Source organism: Toxorhynchites rutilus, chromosome 3, assembly GCF_029784135.1.
Source record: "Toxorhynchites rutilus septentrionalis strain SRP chromosome 3, ASM2978413v1, whole genome shotgun sequence".
NCBI lineage: Eukaryota > Metazoa > Arthropoda > Insecta > Diptera > Culicidae > Toxorhynchites > Toxorhynchites rutilus.
The window spans coordinates 269,847,344-269,865,273 of record NC_073746.1 but is presented as its reverse complement, the minus strand read 5'-3'; the positions used below and the strand labels follow the sequence as shown (position 1 = coordinate 269,865,273).

The window sequence follows — 17,930 nt, the reverse complement described above, 5'->3', positions numbered from 1 at the left end:
TTACTGCTCGTTACCCGATTTCTATCCATTTCGCTTTCCGATTTTTAGAATCGATTCATGGTACTCGAAAAAATCGCGAAAATAGATTTTTTCGATCTTAGAAAAAACTTTTTGTGGATTTGTTTTTCAGTGTACATCAATTTAGTTCTCAGCAAATACCACTAAACAAATTAAAAGAATAGGCTCATGCTATTATGTTTTGGTCGTGGCTTTCACATTATCTGGCCACTGGATGAACAGTTTAATGATTTCTGTACTAATAAAACATAGCTTTCATGCTCGAGTTTGCAGTGTTTTATTGCATTATCCACGATTTTTGTTATACGCGGTGATCTTTGCTAGACTATTTCCCGGATAATCGGAGTTCTACTGTAAAGTGAATATTTGTATTACTTCATTAAGGCGGTATTCCAATTTAGAAATAAAAAAAAACAATCGTTTTTCTTATTATTTCTGAAGTTTATACATTGGCGAATTTCATGCCAACTCGACTGGCCGTTGCCTGCACCATCTCAGATAGCAGTGAAACGTTGTGGGTGTAAAGACATGGGTCACTTAAGCAACTTTGCATACTTGAAATATTCGAAAGATAATTAGACTACTTGTTGGAAAAAGACAAATTTTGTTTCTTAATTGTTCGCGACGAACGCGACCCGAGCCAGCTGCAGACGAACAGGGGGAGAACGATGATGCAATCGGAAGAAACGAATATGCAATCGGCTGCACTCGTCGATGCAGTCGTACACACACACATAGCGAGAAGTGTAGTTTTAAGTTTTCTGTTTTTCTTATTCTGTTAGTGCGAAAGGATGTGTAGATTTAAGTTTTTCCTCATTCTGTTTGTGACCTTTAGAAGAGCAACATCAATTATATAAGTGAAAATTAAAACAGCCTTTTCTTGAAGAAGTGTCCCAGTGAAGCAGCAGCAGTGAATTCCAATCTGGCCAACAGGGCGACCACCGTAATTTCCATCCTCCGTTGTCTTGTGAGTCACCGGGCTACAAACAAGCAACGAACGTGTTCGATCCTGTCATCCTTTTGCTAGCATCGTGTTGTGCAGCGGTTAATGGCGTGTTTTAGCCGCTGAAATTTCTCTGCGGGTGCTGCTGTGTGTCGCTGAGGGTGAATTATTTCGTGTTGTTTTACGGCGAATGTGCGCCATGGTCCTTCGACGAGTCAGAGCAAGCTGCGATCTGAGTGTGCGATCGTCAGCGACTTTGTGTTGTGTTGAGACAAAACATTAATTTTTTACAAAAATTTAGAATTTAAAAACTATGATACCTACAAAATTCTTGTCAAATTATGGAATGAAGGAAATTGTTTAAATTTTCACAAAAAAATACCAAAAATTTTTTGGAAAAAAATTTCGCTGACAAAAAAGTTATTTTAAAAATTAAAACTAATTTTTCTCAAAAACATATTTTTAAAAAAAATCCCATGAATATATATATATATATATATATATATATATATATATATATATATATATATATATATATATATATATATATATATATATAAATAGCCCTTACAATTGTCAACAAGTCGTCCATACATCGGACGATGGGCACTTTTACATGGAAAATGTTTTTCAAGCAACAACTTTTTCATGTTTTCTTTGAAAAAAATACAACTTATCCTAATTTTGTTTAAAGTCAATATAGCGATACAGTTTATTCGACAAGGTTTTAGATTTTATTAAAATATAAACTTTCGTGGAAGACGTGATCGTTCTATCTTTTATAGTTATGGAATATAAGCAGTTTTTGTATGAAGACTCCTGAAAAAATAATGTATTGCTCGTAACATTTGTGTGTGTGAATTCTCACGTTTGACATGTTCTTGACATGTTTCTAAATAGAGAAAATTTAGCAGAGCATGTAAATTGCGATAATTTATACATAAAAATGTTACGAATTAAACATCAATAGTATTTTTTCAAAGAAAAAAAAAAATGAAAAAGTTGTTGTTCGAAAAACTTTTTCCGTGTAAAAGTGCCCATCGTCTGATGTATGGAAAACTTGTTGGAAATTTCGAGAAAAATGAATTTTAATTTCCAAAATACTTTCTTTTTAATGACATTGTTTTCCAAAAAATTCTTTGATAATTTTTAATGGAAACCTAAGTAATTTCCGTTAAAAATTATCAAAGAATTCAATTTCCTACATTTCATCCTTTGACAAGAATTTTGTAGGTATCATAAAAGATAAAAAATAAAAAGTTTGGCTTTTTCCAAAAAAAGTAGTCTAATTATTTTTCGAATATTTTAATTATGCAAAGTTGTCTAAATGACCCATGTCTTTACACCCACAACGTTTCACTGCTATCTGAGATGGTGCTGTTGGTCTGTCTGGAAGGTCGAAAAATAATGAATTTTCGTGATTTTAGCGTCATAACTAACATGCCGGGTGTTCGGGTTCGATTCCCGTTCTGGTCGGGGGAATTTTTCGTCAAAGAAATTTCCTCCGACTTGCACTGTGATCACGCGTATTCTAGAGCTTGCCACTCAGAATGCATTCAAGGCGTGTTATTTGGCATAGAAATCTTAACTAAGTACTAATAAAAATGACGCAAGTAATACTACGTTGAGACGGCGAAGTTCCTCTAGGAACGTTAGTGCCATTGAAGAAGAAAGAAGAAGAAGAAGTATTCGGGTATTTGGTATTTGTTTAAGGTATATTTGAAGATGAATATTCCGTTTTTTTGAGTGCACGAAGAATGATTATTACGCTGTTGACAGCTGGATGCGTAGATGCTGTCTGAAAATCGGTATCTTGCTGGTGGTATCGGTTCTGAGGCAACAGGGTGTCGTAGAACGAATTCCAATGAATATTTTGAAACTTTGGGACAGTACCTAAAGCGTTACAAATGGGTTTTTGAAAATTCGAAAAATTGCTAAAATGGCGGCCATTTTTGCAGAAAAAAATAGTTATTTTTGATAAAAAAAATCGCTCATTAGCTCATAAGCTCATAAAAGCTCATAAAAAAATCGAAAAAATTAGATATTAAAAACGGGTATTCATTTTTATATGCTGGTAAAAAATTTCATCCAAATCGGTGGAGTAGATCTGAGATATCGAAACCACCAGTTGAAAAACATGGCTTCGAGAAAAACGGGTTCAAAAATTCATGCAGCAATACTACCGTTCTGAATCATATTTCGGACGCTTAAGGCATATGATGCAGAAAACAGATCTCAACTTTATGCACAGGTATTATTTGGTTGATATTTTTAATAAATTAGTTCGATATGCTTTTAAGCTTTCTACTTTGGTACTTATTTGATTGAAAACATGAAAACATCATAGAATAAAATGCTTTTCAAATCAAGCGAATAAAAATCAAACTTCGGACACCATTTATAAAAAATCAAATTTCGGACAGATTGAATTCAAATTTCGGACTCTTTATTTTGTAATTTTTTGAACGAAAGTTACATTACACTTGGTTATATTTTATAGTCAACTGCGAAACACTTACCAAGCAATCACAGTAATCTGATAACGATGATGAGAAATGATGAAACACGAGAGTAATTTAAATATTGATGAAGGGGTAAATTCTACGTGCTCACGATAAGCAAACGTCGACACAAACGATAATGAGTGGATTTTGGATTTTGATGGATTTTTCCCTACTATGTAATAATTCAAATGTAATTCTCAAATGAAGTGATAGTGAAACCAAGGAATTACTCTAAAGAAGCAATTGTGATTTTAATTTTATAGTTATATCATCAGTGCATCAAGTATTTCAAGATATTAGAACAAAGTGTCCGAAATATGATGTTGTCCGAAATAAGTGCGCAACACATATAGCGTCACCGTCGCCGTCCCGTCAACTATTCTATTGGACTTATTTTGCCGACGTCAAAGTTGCCGGTGATTTTGTATGTGAATGCTACCATACAATTTCCATGGGAGAATATTTAACATTTCATTCCTTTACGTTGATTTCACGGTGACGGGACGTTGTATGTGTAGCGCACTATATGATTCAGAACGGTATATCCTTTGGGTACCTGCATTCTTTTGTATGTAACTCTCCAACGAAAACAAATATCGAAAAATTCTTTTTAGGACTACAGGACATTTATATTTTTTCGATCTTCCAGACCCCAGACCCCTTAACAAATCTAGAGGAGTTAATTCTATGTGTTCACTTGTATGTACTGTAGATTTGCGATTCGCAGATATTTCTTTCACCACTGTTCGTAACCGAAAGTCATGTTCAGAGGAGGCAAAAAAACGAAATAAAGTAACTAATAATGATTTAATAATTGACCTGATTCCATAATCGCCCATCCGGCGCTAATCAGTCATTGATGAATGCTAAAGGCGTTTGAGAAATTATTCCAGGCATTCATGAATATTAATAAGACATCACAATTTAGAGCTCATTTGTATTCACAATTTTACAACACGATACACGATCAAAAGTCTGAAAATTTTGAGACAGATTTTATTTCTGAAAACAAATTTGTCACTCCTAGAAACATTCTACTCTGACGTGTTGACGTGACTAAAAATAAATAGGTTTCGCGTTTGATGCCACCATCGGCCATACCAGCCGTCATCCCGCCGAAATGATATTATTAATTATCTAAACTTCTAACAATTTCAGCTTTGTAGCGGTGTGAGGCACACTTTTGAAGCTAGCGCCAAAAGTTGTGCGTATCGAAGATACGGGTGGGAATCTAACTCGTGACGACAAACACACACACGTGTCAAGTTGCAAAATATCCCTCTGGCTAGAAATTCGCCACCGTCAGCAAGATGGGGGCGATGGGAGCAACTTTACGAAAATACTTTCCGCCGTTTGACAAGTAAACGCGCAAAACCAGTTCATTTATCACTGGCGAAAGCATTACGAACACGTGCGCTTACAAACACGTATGACATTTTCATGAATGTTATTCAATATCGCTCAGCACTATCATTTCTTGGGAAGTAGGATTAGAATCTTTCCGATGGTAGGACATAGTAGGAAGCTGTTTGCCTGAAGGAAAAAAAATGATAAATGGTTCTGGACATGAAGGGCACCCCTGAGGCCCGGCATGTATGTGAATTGATATAGATTGTGACTGTATCTGGCGTATCACATTCCAATGTGAAATATCCACTGCTTCGAGTTACTTGGTTTTGTTCTATCGGAAGGGCTGTTAGTATGAAATGAAAATTATATAAATAGGAAGACACTCTCCTGGGGAAACAAGCCGATCGATTATTACAGTTTAGGTACACTTACTGGGGGGATATTCGAGGTAATCGATATCGGTGAACACGGCGAAAGGCACTGCGCTGAAGATGCTTACGACCCAGAGCCCGGCGATAATCCGAACGGGGCGTTGCAGCCCGGACATCGTGTAGAGATGCAGTGGATGACAGATGGCCAGAAACCGCTCCATCGAGAATGCCACAATTGTCAGCACCGACACGTACGTGGAGGCTTCCGAAACTAGCGCCCGAATCTTGCAGAACACCAGCCCTAAGTTGTACGGATACTGGTGCCAGTAGAGACTGATTTCGTACGGAAGGCCTGGAAGAGAGATAGAAATAAAAAATCAGGTTCGATTGAGTGGAATGGGATTTGCATGTTTATACGAGTATGTTTCCTTAGAACAATGAGGTTTTCGAAGCAGTTCATATTATTTACCGCTTATCTCAATTTCACATTTTAGAGCTTGAGCTTGAGCTTGGGTAGACTGTACAATTCGTAGTTGCTATCCGTGATTGACCTGAACCAACGAAATTGCACAAAGAACACACTGAATGACGCTCGGGAGTAGCAAATTATTCTCATTGTGCAAGTTTCGGTGATTCGAGCTTTGAATAGTCAATAACAATAGTTCTCTAGCGTTTATCGTGGAAGGGATAGCTGTTAGTAGGGAGAGGTAAGAATCAGGATTCACTGAGGTAAGTGATATGATTATGTAAACACAGATTCTCTGTCGCTTGGCGAAACAAAATTTCGAAGAACGAATGCAACACCCGCCAACAAACCTGAAAACATAAATAGGAGAATTCTTCTAGTAAAACAAACCGATATGAATTTTTCATGTACATATATCCCCGGGCTGCTAGGTTTTTCTTGTGGTACCTGAGAAGGCAACTGGGAAATCTTTTCTACTATAAAACAAACCAATATTGGGCCTGATTCTCGAATACACTTCACGGTGGAAACGCAATAAACGGCACGCCATTGAACTACGTTTTACGAGTCAGTAAAGTGTCGAAGATAATAATGAATTTTCAGGCAGAATGAGCACTTTTCAAATAAAAAATCATTAATGAAAATTAACTTCTTCGTATTAAACTGGTGTTCAATGTGAATGGAAAATTTAGTATTCTTCATGTGGTATAATAATCTCATACAAAAATTTTATCTGAAGATAATTTGATATTATAATGATAAGTTTCAGTGGGAAACTGATTTCGTATTGTGGCATATACCACAAATTACTTTGGAGAACCCCTCGTACTATTTTCTTCAGCTCAGAATCAACAGCGGTGTGTGCTTCTGAGTGTCTTTCTCTGTGTAGAATGAGATGCATGGCAATGCGAGTGCCGTTCCCATTTTCGATTTGGGCGGCTGACCATATTGAGTGCCAGGTGTAACTCGGCGGCTCAATTTAGCCAGGACGCAAAGCACCAACACAGACTTTTTTTCATTTTCTGTTTTTTTCCCCCAAGTGGAAAGAGTCTTTCGGCGGGTTTTCTTGTTCTTGGAAACCTAAAACCGGCCAGCGACTCGACTTAAACTGCGCTCGGGAGATGAAAAGACAATTGCCCGCGAATGTTTGAAAGCGGGACAAATCCAAGCACAGAAGGGACTTCGGAACGACTACGGAATTGCTAACATCGTTAACAATTGCGTAGTTCCGGTTCCAATGAATATCTGGCTGATCTGAGGATCGAAAAGTGTGGTCGGCCATTCCGACTTTGTCAGTGGAAGAAGGCAGAAGTGGTCAGTAATTGTGTACCGCGTAGTAAAAGATTGAAGGTAATAGACGGAGTTTAGTGCATCGCAGTTAGTATTTTTCAAAGTTTTTTCTTTTTTTTTCTCGTTATTTTCATTAGTGTGATTAGATTAGCATGATTAGCATAAGTGTATCATTGTTACGCTGAAAGGGATAGATACTCTCCAGTGCACCAGCAAATTAAATTGGAGGTAAGATCAAACACGTGGCATGTGGCATGACTAAGTTTGTAATATATGTGGCATTTGTGTGGTGTTTCGTTTCTGCTGTTAACGTTTAGGGAGTACCGCTACTGACGCCACGTACGAGGTCCGGAATTTTGCCGCCACACTCGTCAATTCTGGTGGCCGCGCGGAGCGCTTACGCAAAACGGCACTCGCGCAAGAAAGGAAATCATCACAGGGTACGCAGCACGGAGCCATCACTCGTTCGTGTGCGTACTCGAGATTCATTGTCCCGTTCACCGTCTCCTAGGTCGTGAGTAGAAATCTATTTATTTCCATTATTAACATACATGCGCATGTAGGGAATAAATAGAGACAGAAGAACCACACAACAATGACACACTAGAGTTTGAAGAGTGTTTTTACCGACAGTGAGCGCAAGCCCGTCGGCAGATAGAAAAGCCTGGATGAGATGAGGCGATAGAGTAGTTAGGAAACGTGCCGTTCAAAGAATCGATGGGTCAGAGAGAAATTACCAAATAAAATGTTTATATAGATGTTTAAGGAAAATAATGTTCGTAATTTATGTTTTCTCGAATATATCTAAAATGAATCGTTGGGGGGAAATATATAATTAATTTGTTCAAAGATTATTATTGTAAATAAATGTTAATGTAGCTCTTGATTGTTAGGCAAGGAAAACTTTGCGTATTTACTGGTTCGCGGTGTGGCCTAAAACCCGTCAAACCGAATAGATTTTTCAGTGTGTGAGGTCACGAGTCCAGGGTTGAGACTCGTTTCTGTTGTTGCATACAGCTTCAACCCCCGCTTCCTCTTCTGAAGCAAGCTTCAAGGTGGGTGGGACCGATCATCATTGAGGTAGATCCAGTGATGAGAATTTCAGTATAAACGGTGTTCATTGAGAACCACCGGAGTGAGTTTCTGTTGTTTTAGATTCGGAACGCGGACAAACGGTGTCGCGGGTCTCTCTTTGGAGCGCAGCCAACAGTCGCGGAACAAACCGGGTTTAGCGACAAAAGGACAAACCCGCTCTCAGGTGTTGGGTGTCTCAAAGCCGGGCAACAACAGCAAACACGGCGGCTGGTCTCCTCTTCGCAGGAGTGGCGCATAAGCCAGCCGCTTATCTACGTAAAAGCCCCGGTAGCGACTGGCTCGCACGCTTTCCCAGCGTCGCGGGTTACAGTATCCAGATGCCGACACCGTACCGTTGTCACCGCGAATACGTTTCATTTCGTTTCCACCGTGAAGTGTATTCTAGAATCAGGCCCATTGTGTTACGTATCTCATCGAGTCGTGATTTATCAACATTCAATGATGGAGGATACCAACCGGTTACCTCAGAAGGTAATTGGGAGAATTCCTTTAGAATTTAGATTAATCGACGTTATCTTTCGTAAGTCATTGTGTCGCGGATTTTTTAATTCTTAATGTATATAAATAACCGTAGACGGAGGGTATCACGGGTTACTTGAGAAGGTAACTAGGAGAAATTTTGTACTACGAAACAAACAAACTACTTCAAAACGATTCTTGACTCATTGGGTCGCGATCTTTCTCATTCCTCACATTTATCGATATCCGGTGGCGAATAGTATCCATGAGTTTCCTGAGAATGTAACTGAGACAATTCCTCTACTTGAAAATGATATGTTTCGAAACTGGTTGCGTCGCTAGCTCCGAATAAACAATACTATAAAACTCCCTCACTATGGAAAGGAACGCCAACTCAAACATTTCTACCCGAATTAAATCGTAGTTGTATTTTTCTATTTTGTTGAGATTAGTATGAATCTCTGGCAACACAGATGGTGAATCATCGACTTAAGGTGAAGCCACAAATGGCTGCCACAATGCACAATGGTCCAGGAGGTGCATTTAGGAAATTAGCATTACAGCTCGACAGTTATTCTCTAGACAAAAACTGTCTTCGACAAAGTTGTTACATATGACAGAGCGCTCATTTTTATGTTATCAAAAATAGAGTGACCAAAATTGTCGATGAAATAGAAAATATAACTTTCTTATCTCCAAAATAGAGGTAAACATAGTTCAACAATGTTGTAGTCCCAGTTATTTGAGATATCTTTGTAGAACAAAGTTTTTTCTATCTTTTGAAATAGTTACGTTAGGGTCACCATGAAAAAAACTGTTTTATTGCTCTAACTTTCATATTTCAAATTCTACATAAAAACTGTCTTCGAAGGACTTTCAGAGCAGAGCTTACTAATACAAACATTTTGCGATGCATAACTTGTCAATATCTCAACTCCACTCAAAGTTATTGATATTTCTTCCCAAAAAAACGCTCTCTTCAATTGCTTGCCATTCTTTCTGGGGCAAACACGCCAACTACTCTGCATCAGAGAGTGATTCCGTTTCGACGTGTGCAAAACATGGTTATCTCTGCAAACAATACATCTGTTTATGTTAACTTTTTATTCATTAGAGGTGTTGTAAACTGGAATATGTTACCATCCGAGTTAAAACGTTCAACATCGGAAGCAATTTTTAGGAGAGACTGTTTACGCTACTGGAATAGTTTATAAATGAATAATTTAGTTAGATTAAATTTTTATTGTATAAGTCTTGTCTATGTTTCATCACAGTATTGCCATCGGAAGTAGTGATTTAAAAAGGTGTTCCTTTATACAACTGGACAATAAATAAATAAAAAAATAAATAAAATAAACAAAGTTTATTGGTGGCATTGAAAAATCATAGTTCACTCTATATGATGTGTGATTCTCAAAACTATGTTATTTTATGTTTTATAAATCATGAGTTTTTGGGTGAAAAGCCATCAACAACTTTGAGTACGATTAAGATATTGACAAGTTCTGTATAGCAAAATGTTGGTCTTGATAAGCTCTAAAAGTCGTACGCAGGCAGTTTTAATGTAGAAAATGAAATAGAAAAGTCAGAGCAAAAAAACCCCGCCTTTTCATGGTCACCCAAATGCAACAGGAAAAATGCGCTAAATCGATTATATTAAGTGATAGAAAAAAGCTTTGTTCTACAAAGTTATTTAAAATAATTGGACCTACAATATTGTCATATTATATTTACCTCTATCCATAATGATAAGATAGTTAGCTTTTTTATTTCATCGACAATTTTGGCCACCCTATTTTTGATAACATGAAAATGAACGCTCTATCATACATAACAACTTTTCCGACAGGTTTTTTTTCTAAAGAATAAATATCTCCCACAAAGTTGTTTTTTAACTAACTTTCATTAGGGTAACCATGAAAACCCCGGTTTTTTACTCTAACTTTTATATTTGAAATTCTACATCAAAATTGTCTTCGCATGACTTTTAGAGCTTATCAATACCAACATTTTGTGATGACTCATGACTCAAAAACTCATGATTCCAATTTTAATTCACTCAAATGCAAAAAATAATATATCTTTTAAAATCACATATGAGGGCCTTAGAATGCAAGGGGTGTAAGTGACTTGATCGATTTCTCTTCATCAACTTTTTCTTTAGTTAATAACTCAATTGCAAAAAAGTTCCAATTTAAGTTCGCTATAGGATCCGATAGATGAGGTTCTGACCTATCTTCCACATTGTCAAATACAACTGGGAATGTATTTGCAGCTAAGTTATGACCAAAAGAGAGAGTCGATGTAGAGAAATCGATCAAATCACTTACACCCCTTTCATTCTAAGCCCCTTATATAATATGTGATGTGATAAATAGAGTGAAATTTGTTCTTTCAAATTCCGTCAACAAACATTTTTTATGTTTGCCCCAAAAAGATTGGCAAGCAATTGAAGAGAGCGTATTTTTTTGGGAAGAAATATCAATAACTTTGAGTTTAGATATCGACAAGTTCTGCGTCTCAAAATGTTTGTATTAGTATGTTCTGAAAGTCTTTCCAAGACAGTTTGTATGTAGAATTTGAAATATGAAAGTTAGAGCAAAAAAACAGTTTTTTTCATGGTGACCCTAATGCAACTTAGAGAAAAAGCGCTATATCGGTTATTCCAATAGATAGAAAAAAACTTTGTTCAATAAAGATATCTCAAATAACTGGGACTACAAAATTGTCGAACTATGTTTACCACTATCTATAAAAATAAGAATATTAGATTTTTATTTCATCACCATTTTTGGTCACCCTATTTTTGATAACATGAAAATGAGCCCTCTATCATATGTAACAACTTTGTCGAAGACAGTTTTTGTCTAGAGAATAACTGTCGAGCTCTAAATGCTAATTTTCACTTAAATGCATCTCCTGGACCATTGTGCAATGGCGCTTACTTCTTCAATCTCCCTCCCTCACCCCTCGCCCGAAAATCGATAATTTTGCACAATTCCCATCAAGTAATATCAACCAAACTCTAATCTCTTACTCACAAGATATTAAATTTTCATCTGCCGTCGCAATGTATAGTGAAAAACGTCGAAAAACTCGAGCTAGTACTCTGAAAGTTAAATTTTCATTTTTCAATTTTCCGCAATGGTTTTGTTCGCATTGGTGAAAGCATCGTTATTTTTTTGACACTGCTGTCAGACAGCATCATCGAAAAAGCTATAGAAACCACTCAATAAAATGTTATTCCTGAGTCATAGCGTTTTAAGTCATGAAAATCAATGAAATAAAATTGTGTTGTTATCAATACAATTATTGTGTTTGCGTTTAATGGGTCTATAATGTAAGTTTTAGCAACTTTCTTATTGGTTAAGAAAATTGTATTGCAGAGCTCGGAACATTGCCACGGGTGCCTCTGCTGTCAAAAATAGCGAACGGAAAAGTATTACACTAAAAAAAAATCCAACGAAGAGAAGGGTTAAAGCTCTCAAACGTGAATATGTGAAAAAAATACGATCAACGAAGGAATATATTAGGCTGTCAAAAAAGTCCTGCGGTATTTTTTTTTGAATTTTCATTTGTTCATAAAATTAGTTACAATCATCTGTTTTAAGTCAAATATGCGCCGTTTTGTTCGATGACTTGTTCCCAACGAGATGCCAACTTCATAATACCCTGTTATAGAAGCTCGCTTACTTATTGGCAAAAAACTCGGATAGCCAATTTTCACAGGCCTCTTTTGTGGCTTCTGACTACCTAGCTCGTTCGCCATGGACAAAAACAGGTGGTAGTCACTTGGTGCAAGGTCCGGACTATACGGCGGATGCAAAAGAACCTCCCATCCGAGCTCCCGGAGCTTCTGGCGCGTCACCAAAGAAGTGTGTGGCCTGGCGTTGTCCTGATGGAAGACAATGCGGCCTCTGTTTATCAAAGATGGCCTCTTCTTCATGAGTGCTACCTTCAAGCGGTCCAGTTGTTGGCGATGACAATCCCACCAAACACACAGCAGAACCTTCCTGACCGTTAATGAGGGCTTGGCCACCGTCTGAGCCGCTTCAGCGGGCTTCGACCACGACCGTGCGCTTCACGTTGTCGTAAGTGACCCACTTTTCATCACCAGTCACCATCCGTTTCAGAAACGGGTCGATTTTGTTGCGATTCACATGCGTCGATACGGTCAAAGATGTTTTTTTTTTGCGTCAACGTGTGTGGTACCCATACATCGAGCTTCTTTGTGAATCCAAGCTTCTTCAAATGGTTAATAACGGTTTGATGACTTATCCCCAGCTCTTGGCCGATGCTACGGCTGCTACTATGCCGGTCTTTCTCGGCTAATTCAGCGATTTTGTCGCAATTTTCGACGACAGGCCTTCCGGAGCGTGGCGCATCTTCGACGACCTCTACACCAGAATGAAAACGTTGTAACCATCGTTGTGCGGTGGAAATGGAAACTGTATCGGGTCCATAAACTGCACAAATTTTATTGGCAGCTTGAGATGCATTTTTGCCTTTGTCATAGTAGAACTGTAAAATATGTCGGATTTTCTCTTTATTTTGCTCCATATTTGCGACACTATAACTCACGAACGACTTAACGACACCTGTCAAGGACTATATTATAGCGCGCAAAAATACCTTTCCAACAAGCTATAGTATGACTCGATACAATGAATACAACTAGAACTACGCGCTTACAACGACACCTCGCGGAAATACCGCAGGACTTTTTTGACAGCCTAATAAATATTAAAGAATTATCAACATTGAGTTACTGTGCGGAAGAACTTGTTAATACCAAAAGAGCCGCAATTCGCATGTGTTATAAGCCGCAATTTGCATGTGTTAATGTGTCATGTTACGCTAGCGTATAATCAGAAGTTTTACTTCATATGCAAATACACCTTCAATTATTGATTGTAGTCGCCGTTTGCTGCCTCATGGCCCTGGACTAGAGGGCACTATATATATTTTTTCACTTTCTCCCGAAAGCTGAGGATTTTTTACATAACATATCTCGATATCAGAGATGCTACTTTTCTCGTTTCTAAGATATGATTTTGCAAAGCCAACCGATGGTTCGAAAAAAAACGATCTTTTCACTTTTTTCCATTACAAAAATTCATAACTTCTGAACCACTGGACCGATTCAGACTATCGACATATCAAACTGAAGCCCATGAGTTGGTTTCTTTGAAAAAATATCACTTTTGGGGGAAAAAAAATTGATTTTGGTTTTTGAAATTATTGATTGAGTCAGTTTTTCATAGTTTTCTCGGTTAAAGGCAGAGGGCCGTTTATTTGTTTATATTTTTTTGGAAAGCTGAGTATTTTTCACATAACATACCTCGATATCAGAGATTACCTCAATTTCACATTTTAGAACCGTAAATACAAACACATCAAGTTAAAAATTGGAATTAAATTCTTCTCACGAGACAGGTGGCAGGCAATATTCAACAAGTCTTATAACTTTGAACACAGTGAAAATAAGGTTCAATAACATTTACCCGAAGTGCACTCACCAGAATGCAACATATACTCGAATAAATGGTATTAGGAATGTTCGTGTCCCTGAGGACACGAACTATAAGCATTTGAGGAACAAGGCCGGGAAATACTTAGAACGTGTATTGGAACGGAAGAAGAATATGCGAAAATTGTTGGCCTTCCGAGAAAAAAAACGGAATTCGCGTTCAACCATAAAGCTATGAACGCGAACGCGTTATACAAAATGCATACCAATCGAATCACGAAAAGTAAAGTGCTGAGAGACGACACGTGTGCTGATAACGCCCCCACTCTTCGGGAAAAAATGCCGATGACAGCTGTAATAAGTATGTTAGATTCTGTTCGATTTGTCAAGTTCTCAGATGGTGCAAAATTATTATGTACGCTCAGTACCAGCTCACGTGTTACTCAGAACTGCTGGGGTTGCATGTTATTTGGGATGATAAATGAGGAATTTACAAGATTCACTCCTCCCGGAGCGCGGAGAGACGAGCAGCACATGTGTGCGGAACGACTAACAACAATCGATTCAATCGAAATTTGATGGTACATTTATTGGAGTGGATTGTACGAAGGCGTTGCAGTGATCCCAAGCGCGGAGCCCGGAAAGGGAACTACATGTGCTGAATTTAGCATATATCGTATGTAGTAAACACTTCACTTTACATATTCTCGAATTGCTTCCATCTTTACTCTAGCTGGAAGCATCTGAGCGTTTGCTCTGGGAATCGGATAAACAGCTCTAAGATGGAACGATTCATGTAAAGCCTTCCTAGGTGAATTTGTCATACATCGTAACCGGATGTGTGGAAGGGTGATCATTCATCGGGATGATTCAATATGGATTCCACATGATAATAAATTCCGCAATTGTTCATTGTCACGGACACTGACACAATTATTCATTTTTCTAATCTTTTCTTCTAAAATCGAGAATGATAGAAACAGTTCATCCTGTTTGAAAGGTAAGTAGAGCAGTGCGGGGCAAAAGTGCGCATTGGCTTTTTTGAAGCAAACGAGCATAAAATTTCGACAACACTGTAGTCGTTTGATACATTATTACATCAGCAGCTCACACATATAAAAAAGATACATTTCATGAAAGTGACAAAAAGTTATGAGGTAAAAAGAGTTTTGAGATGTTTTGATCTAATTTTCTTTAGTTTTGGAGATGACGATTAACTTACCTAAAATAACTGGAAAGTTCGAAACTACACTGTCCTGGAAACCTTCATTCTATAGTAGATGATAGTGCGTATTCGTTTTGTGAAAAAGTTCAAGACCTTTTTTTGAAAATTCGATTAGTTCAAAAATTGCTTGTGGGGCAAAGGTGCGCAGTGGCTGTGGGGCCAAAGTTCACATCAGCGTTTTGCTCTGAAAAAAATATAAAATGTTTTCGACCAAATTTTTAGCGAGACCCACAAGACGAAAACTGGTTTGAAGAAATGCAGTCCAGAAATGTTCCAATGGCCCGACAGAGGAGAAGGATTGTTCGAAGCGTCGGATTGCGGCAGACCTCGGTATTTCAGAATCAGCTCCTAGGAAGAGGCTCATATCAGTGAGTGATTTATGATTTGAATCTTCTTTCATTGACATTTTTACTTCTGCAGGGATGTACCAGCGACCACCTAGGGCGGTTGAGACAAGTATTTACGAGTGAGCAGTCTGAGGATCTGAAGGACCACTGCAGAGCACTGGACAAAGCTTTCTATGGTATGACTCTCAAAGATTTACGTTGTCTGGCGTTTGATTTTGCGTAAGCCAACAACCTCCAGCGCGATTTCAGCCAAGTTGCAAAACTGGTCGGAAGATATTTGGATTCTAGCTTCATGAGGAACCATCATCTGTCTCTTCGAACTTCACAGCAGCGCAACGAAGCAACAGCGCCCCAAGGCAAAGCGTCGGAATCCTCAGAACCAAAATCCAAGATGAGGAAGAAAAATGAACAGTTGCTTAAAAATAATTAAAAATGAATTTCAAATGAAAAATGTTTTCACCATGCATTCAATTCAACAACGGTTATGTTTTGTTTATGTTTATGTTTTCACAATGAACTTCAAATAACTATTGTTTTTTTTCAACAATGAGTTTCAAATAAATCAAGTGAAGGTAACCATGTATTTATAAAGCTGATCTATAATAATAAAAAATGATTTGGTGTCCGTTCCTCGCAATTTAACTCAAGAACGGTGCAACGGATTAAAGCTGTCAGTATCAGGATCGATGCGTCTTAGTCTGCATCAGGTTTATATGTCAAAAAAGATATTATATACCGCGAGTTTAGATTATGTGCATAATAATAATTTTTGTGGGAACTTGAGTGTTCGAAATGATTTATATCAATATATCAATTGTGGGTGGGAAGAAGTTTGCCGGGTCAGCTAGTTTGTTAATAAAAACGAATTCTGTTTAAAATGTTGGACATTTTCAGATATATTGTTAGACTCCTCCCACCTAAAAATTTCCACGTGTTATGTTCGACCATAACACCCACTCATCTCTGCCCATAAAACATCATACAGTACCCCTTCCTCCCCATTGGAAGGTGCCTACACACTCTGGTAATTATGCTTCTCCCGCTGGCAATGATAAACCATTTATTTTTGTTTCAAGTTACCTCAGAAGTACAATTCAATAAGTGCGCACTTTTGCCCCGTACGGTACGCAAAGGTACGTACCTTTGCTTCCCCTATGGGGCAAAAGTATGCATTTGCCATTTTGTATCAAAATAGGCTTTTGTCTAATATTGTTAGACTCCTCCCTCCTAAAAATTTCCTCGTGTTATGTTCGACCATAACACCCACTCATCTCCGCCCATAAAACATCATACAGTACCCCTTCCTCCCCATTGGAAGGTCCCTACACACTCTGGTAATTATGCTTCTCCCGCTGGCAATGATCAACCATTTATTTTTGTTACAAGTTACCTCAGAAGTACAATTCAATAAATGCGCACTTTTGCCCCGTACGGTACGCAAAGGTACGCACCTTTGCTTCCCCTATGGGGCAAAAGTATGCATTTGCCATTTTGTATCAAAATAGGCTTTTGTCTAACCACAAATAAAACTCGGGAAAATCTTGTACTACGTTTCGAAGGTAATATACATAGCTACAATTTGGTAAGCAAACTGAATTCTATTTGCTTTTATTTCAAGAGCTATTGGACGATAACACTCAAGTGCGCACCATTGCCCCGCACTACTCTATTTGCGGAAGAGTGAAAGCAGCTGCAAAGCGCTGTGAGGGAAGAAAAACACATTTAACATATTTATTCCGACGTTATTTACCTTGCGCTTCCATGCAGCGTGGAAACATAAATCCAGTAATTTTTATGATCTTTTTTCCTCAAATCTCCTTCTTCGTGAAAATTAGATGCAAAATGATTTTATGATGGACATTTGATACTTTGTGTACGTCTCATGTTGTTTGAACTGATTTATTCTATGTCAACATATTTTCCTACGGTGCTTGATGTCAAATTCTATCCAGAAAGTTGTGGTAAGTAAAGCTCTGGCGAGCTTGATATAGGGGAAGACCGGGCAAGACGCCCATGTTAAGCAAAACAGGATGAAGCATGTATTTTTACTACATATTTCTACGTTTCTTCACATCCACAACGTAGCCACGTCTGTTTTCTTTGTAATGAAATGAGCAAGAACGATTACGATTAGGCTAACCAACAGAAATAACGAGAATTTCAAACGCATTTAACGCATAGCTCTGGTAACATTTGAGAATGTGTTCAAGTTTGCACAATTTAAATATGTTTTTTAATACTTCAAAAGCATTATGACAGAAGCGGTCAAAGTTTCATGAAATCAGGCATTTTTTACATATATATTATTTTATGAAAATAGATATGGTTTTTGGTGCTACAATACATTCAATTGTGTTTATAATGAAGTTATAAGCACATAAAAATCCTGCCG

The 17,930-nt window shown here is 37.8% G+C and overlaps 1 protein-coding gene across 4 annotated transcripts in view; it reads right to left on the bottom strand.

Annotated features, from left to right (window-relative positions):
- The window catches only part of LOC129775527 (neuropeptides capa receptor), a 237,546-nt gene that overhangs the window by 93,223 nt on the left and 126,393 nt on the right, over window positions 1–17,930 (bottom strand). For all 4 annotated transcript variants that reach the window (XM_055780365.1, XM_055780366.1, XM_055780364.1 and 1 more), the window contains one exon: window positions 5,248–5,538. In XM_055780365.1, the coding sequence (XP_055636340.1) occupies window positions 5,248–5,538 (291 nt within the window). The remainder of the gene's footprint in view (window positions 1–5,247; window positions 5,539–17,930) is intronic.